The 6,069-nt window shown below is 39.9% G+C and overlaps 1 protein-coding gene across 17 annotated transcripts in view; it reads left to right on the top strand.

Annotated features, from left to right (window-relative positions):
* The window catches only part of eya1 (EYA transcriptional coactivator and phosphatase 1), a 223,187-nt gene extending 217,946 nt beyond the window's left edge, over positions 1-5,241 (top strand). For 16 of the 17 annotated variants that reach the window (XM_043689216.1, XM_043689209.1, XM_043689210.1 and 13 more), the window contains one exon: positions 3,284-5,241. In XM_043689216.1, the coding sequence (XP_043545151.1) occupies positions 3,284-3,364 (81 nt within the window). In that variant the 3' untranslated portion in view covers positions 3,365-5,241. The remainder of the gene's footprint in view (positions 1-3,283) is intronic. The other variant, XR_006311525.1, reaches the window with a different exon arrangement.
* Positions 5,242-6,069: the final 828 nt, after the last annotated feature.

Raw genomic sequence — 6,069 nt, forward strand, 5'->3', positions numbered from 1 at the left:
CACAACCAGACGCCTGGAGGAAGAATGCCTCATCTTCCACCTTGGAACACTTCAACCCCAGGGCATCAATGTGGACTTCAACACTTCATTTCCCCTTTCCCCACCTCACCGCAGTTCCGAACTTCCAGCTCAGCACTGTCTCCATGACTTGTCCTACCTACCTATCTCCTTTTCCACCTATCCACTCCACCCTCTCCTCCCTGACCTATCACCTTCATTCCCTCCCCCACTCACCTATTGTACTCTATGCTACTTTCTCCCCACCCCCACCCTACTCTAGCTTATCTCTCCACGCTTCAGGCTCTCTGCCTGTATTCCTGATGAAGGGCTTTTGTCCGAAACGTCGATTTTACTGCTCCTCGGATGCTACCTGAACTGCTGTGCTCTTCCAGCATCACTAATCCTGCATAGGGTGATTGAACAGAGTGAGGAATACAAAGTTGCGGCTTCACTGAAGGTGCACAAAAAGCAAGATCAGCATTAGATTTGAAATTTGAAAGATCCATTCAGAAGTTAATAACAGCAGGGAAGAAGCTGTGTTTGAATCAGTTGGTCGGTGTATTTAAGTTTTTGTCTTCTGCCCAATGAAAGAGTTTATAACGAGGGTGGGAGGGGTCTTTGGTGATGTTGACTGCCTTTCCAAGGCTGTGAGAACTAGAGATGGAGGCAATGGATGGGAGATTGGCCTTCGTAATGGACTGGGCTGTGTTTACAACAGCCAGTGCCCAGAGCTCTCTCCCCACCAAATGCCAATCAATCCTGCCACCCTCTTGCTGCCCCACTCACCTGACTCCAGGGATGAGTAGGAGCTTGGAGCAGCACTGACAGCAGTCACCAACCTTGATGGTGCCATCGGTGATTGGCCGGCAGTGGTCTGTTGGGGTTTCTGTCTTCCCAGGTTCAAATTCCAGCCAGTTAATTGCCTGAGTGCACTTCAATTGTGGGGGTCGATAAATGTGAGGCTGGAAGAGCAAAGCAAGTCAGACAGCATCCGAGGAGCAGGAAAGTCAACATTTCGGGCAAAAACTCTTTGTCAGGGCTCAATTTTGGATTGGATTCCCTTCGGCCCAACAAGTCCACATCAACCCTCTGAAGAATAACCCAGCCAGACCCATTTGCCTCTGACTAATGCACCTAACAATATGGGCAATTTAATCATGGCCAATTCACCTAACTTGCATATCTTCCACCTGTGGGAGGAAACCAGAGCACCTTGAGGAAACCTACACAGACCTGGGGAGAATGTGCCAACACCACACAGACAGTCGCCCAAGGCTGGAATCGAACCTGGGACCCTGGTGCTGTGAGGCAGCAGTGCTAACCACTGAGCTGCCATGCCACCCCTATTGTGTTGGGCTTTCCACACATAAGTTCTGTGAGGCTGCTATTGGTTTGCCACCCATTGGGGGTAACAGGAAAGAGAGTGGGGTTGGGGGGGGGGGGGGGGGAGGAATGGGGAGTGGATGGTGGCGCTCTCCACCAACCTGTCGTTTCTGATTTTGATAAGGGCTGTTCGAGTGATGTGGCCACAACGAGAATCTGAGTTTTGCATCTGAAAGGAAAAAAATTGAAGTATTTTGGGCATACCTAATTATGAATGAATAAAGCATTCAAAGTGCATCTGCATTTCGGTTGAAATTAAGGAATTTTTATGCCTGGTTTGCAATAAGAGGCATTCAGCTGGCAGCTGGTTTCTCTTTCAATCATTTTGTGTTTAAATTTTCTTAAAAGTGCATGCTTCTTTGTTGTTGAAATTAAGAGACTGTTGCCCAATAAAAATTATTCAGCTTTCGCAGACTTTTGATGTCAACAAAATTCCCACACGAGAACCACATCACTTAGAAGGCTAATTAAGGAACAGGCAGGGACCTGACCTAATAGGGGGCTTTTCTTAATTCAAACTACAGTTAAAGGTCATGATGATTAGAAAAGCTTCAGAAATTAAGAGGTGAAAGAATGAGACAGATTTGCTATTTCGAATATTTTCAAACAGATACTACTCAGGCAGGATTGAATAGCATGTTCCAACAAGCTCTGTCTGTGGGAACCTAACTGATGGAGCAGTAAAAACTTACTGCTGAAAGTTCTGTGCATTGCAAGACAGAAATACTCTTTTTAAAATTTTGTGCTACTGACCTATTCCATTATAGGGAAGAAGATAAAGCTTAAAGTAAAAGTTAGAAAATAATGGCATCCTAAATGTGAGTCTTTTGACAACACCACGAGAAAAGCAAAAAGCACACATGAGTCATTGGATGGTAGAGGTATCGTTTGCCAAGGTAATGTCCAATCCACAGAGAAAGCCCCTGAAGAGCATATTAACTTACGATGCACCTCAGTTTGCCAAACCTCCTACAAGTGTGAAAGAAATCTTAACAAATCTTAACAAATTGAAAGCAATAAGTATTTTTTTTGTAAAGTCCCCAAAGTCAAATTAAGGTATTTTTAAATATTTGCCTAGATACACTCCTCTGGTTTGGTTAACTAGTGAATAAAGTCATCATCCTCCATAGTAAAGGATTTATACAACAAAGAAAAGGTCATTATTAAGGTCAGCACAAACATTAGGGATTGGAATGCATTGCTTCTGAGAATTTTTACTTTGATAAAACATGGTAATGATCCGAGGAAAACATTTCAAGTCATTTCTTGACAAGGTCTCCTCTTAGTTCACCTGCGAGTCATATTTCCACAATGAATCCATTTGTTTTTATAGTGAACAGAATCTGACTGTCATCATTCGGTTGCCTGAGCAGTGGCAAGGAATAACCTATTGGCATAAATATCTTTGCTTAATGAAGCAGGCTCTTCCTACAGTAAATTTCAAGAATTGTTAAAGATCTTTTTAAGCAGAAAAATGGGATGCCAGTCAATGACTTGCTGCTTTTACCAAGTAAAAAGATCTATTTTAGTTCACATGTCAGCTGCATCGTATTTATCAACTCAATTCACCATGCTGGATATAATGCCAAATGGGAATCGTGATTTAATGTTGCAACATACTAAAGTTGAGGGATGTTTATGGCATGTACTTACTGCTTGCTTTCTCAGCTGCTTTCAGAAGTTTTCTTTAATACTTTAATTATTCTGTAAAAACAGCCAAAAGCAGTTTTGCTGAAAGTATAGTATGGATTTTTACAAATATTAAGCAATAACTTATGTAACGAAATGTTAAGTCTTTGATGGTTTGGGCTGTTTCAAGTTTGCATTTCAAACAATGAATTGTTTAACCAGAGCAAAGGCTACGTGGTCTTCTCAGATTTCCTGTTTGTATTGTTCACAGCACACCATGCCCTTCTGGAGGATCTCAAGCCACTCTGACCTTATGGCCTTACATCATGCCCTGGAATTGGAATACTTGTAGCAGTACTTTGAAATGTAGCTCTCCACCTTCACTGTTTGTAGACTACAATATTTCTGTGTCTTCTGGCAGCTTCTGACTCTAAACCGTGTGATGTGTCCCAAGTGTTGACAGGCAGCTGCAATTTGTCTTAACCCTTGACCAATCTTTAAATGGAGGCAAATTAATCTCTGGCAAAGTTCCTGATGGCTCACAAGACTGTGGAGGTTATACAATGAAAAGCCATTATAATGTTCAACAGCCCTGTTACTACTACAGTACTACAAGAAAATGGATCTGAAAATGTGAAGATTTTGCATCTGAAAAGATGCTTAGCTCTTACCAGTTATACGGCCTTCACAACAAGTGGTATGGATAACGCTTTAAGCATTGACAGTCGTCAATCTAAGGCCTCTGTAAAGAAAACAATACATTTCTACCAGAAGGAATTTAAAACTTACACTGAAAACTGAGTTAGACAAATGCTAGCGGCATCTTATACTTGTGGAGGAGTTTTGTTTCCTTACTGATATCCAGGGTTGTTTTATTATTTATGAACTGACTGTTGTATGTTAACATCATTTATGAAGGTACTTAAATTAGAATTTTTTTGCCGTTTGACACCAGGAACACGTTTGATTCTGTCAAGTCACAAAGCGGTTTACAGAGAATTTGTTCTCTCATAATTTAAGATAACTTCAGTTTGCTAAGACAATCATGTACAGAAAATGTCGTTTTGTGTAAATTTGTATTCAGGCAATTCTTTTACATATTGTTAAGGCAAATACAATTGAATGGGAACAATGCCTTGTTTGTGAAGTGTCGAGAGGCATTGTGTGCACATAAAACAGTGCTGTGCCTTATCAAAATGCTGGTGTGTTAAAGTGCAACTTTTTGTTGGGTAAATATGTAGATAATGGAATTTTTGTGATTATTTTGTAAAGACCAAAAGCTTGAATGTCAAGTGTCAAGATTTACTCCTTTCTCTGTAGCTTTCTCATTCCCCCAAATAACTTGTATCCGTCTTTCTGCAAACAAATAAATGAAATACTCTAATTGAATAAAGTCAAAAATAATTCCTTGCTCTGTTCATACACAAATAATGTAGATGGTACAGTATATATTTTTATTACAAAAGTTGTTTTCATTTGTTAACGATGGGAATGAGAATTACTGTAAGCTTACACCCTTGTAGTGTCTACATTCTTTTGTATGACAATACCTTTAGTTTTATTTCGGAGCAAAAGTTGTTAGAATGTTATAGAATTTGTACAATTAGAACTGATCCATTTTGGTACTGGCCATTTTCCATCTGAAATATTAACATACCGAGCTGTCGACAGACTTTTCTATATCAAGCTTCAGGGCTTGTTATGGAAACTACTACAAGCTTGGGCTACTTACAGTAAATGCAACTTTAATTGTAATCCCTGAAATGTATACTTTCTCCCTCTCTGTGATCACTGTAGAAGGAACTTTGGTTCTGATGTTTTATACCTCATGTATACCTCATACTTAATAGTCTTATTGCTTTATAAAGTTCCACAAAGATATCCGCTGCAGCAATTGCAAGAAATTGTTTGCAAGTCTGAAAAAGAATTCCACCTCTTTGTGAGGGGATTCCCGAAATGGATACAGCTGCTAGAACGTCTATGGTGAACTATTTTAACTATTTGGGAGCTAAATGTTTGCAGAAAAATATCAAGAATAAAAAAAATCTGTGGAGTCTAATTTTGCTTTTTTTTCCCAATCAGAGTGACTGGGTACCAAACCGATCACCTGCACCTCATTACAAGAAAAGAAGTGTGTTGTGTCTGCAACATATCTGGTCTCATGAATTTCTCAAAATACCTTTCTCATGAATTATGCGTTTATTTAATAAAAATCAATTTGTGAAATGATGGTGTGTGTACTTATGAAATGCTTCCTTAATGGATGAACAGCTTTATCTGATAACACTGCTCACGAATCTAATTGTGTAACTGTTGTCTTATGTTGCTTCATTTGTCTTTTTTGTGAGATATTACTAGAACTGTTATGGTAATTATATTCTCATGCATATATTTTGTTACGTGTGAAAACATTTCCTTCTATGTTGCTTGTTTGTAGAGACATAGAGATATACAACACAGAAACAGAAACAGACCCTTCAGTTCATGCCAACCAGATATCCTAAATTAATCTCATCCCATTTGCCAGCATTTGGCCCATATCCCTCTAAACCCTTCCTATTCATATACCCATCCAGATGCCTTTTAAATGTTGTAATTGTACCAGCCTCCACTACCTCCTCTGGCAGCTCATTCCATACACGTACCACCCTCTGCATGAAAAAGTTGCCCCTCTGGTTCCTTTTAAATCTTTCTCCCCTTACCTTAAGCCTATGCTGTCTGGTTTTTTGACTCCCCTACTCTTGGAAAAATACCATGACTAATCACTTTATTGATGCTTTTTCATGATTTTATAAACCTCCTATGCTCCAGGGAAAAACGTCCCAGCCTATCCAGCCTCTCCATATAACTTAGACCCTCCAGCCTTGGTAACAGCCTTGTAAATCTTTTTTGCACTCTTTCCAATGTAATAACACACTTCTTGTAGCTAGGCGATTACAATTGTATGCAGTATTCCAAATGTGGCCTCACTGATGTCTTATATAGTCACAACATGAAGTCACAACTCTGCACTGTGACCAATGAAGGCAAGCTTGCCAAATGCTGCCTTCACCACCC

Source organism: Chiloscyllium plagiosum, chromosome 4, assembly GCF_004010195.1.
Source record: "Chiloscyllium plagiosum isolate BGI_BamShark_2017 chromosome 4, ASM401019v2, whole genome shotgun sequence".
NCBI lineage: Eukaryota > Metazoa > Chordata > Chondrichthyes > Orectolobiformes > Hemiscylliidae > Chiloscyllium > Chiloscyllium plagiosum.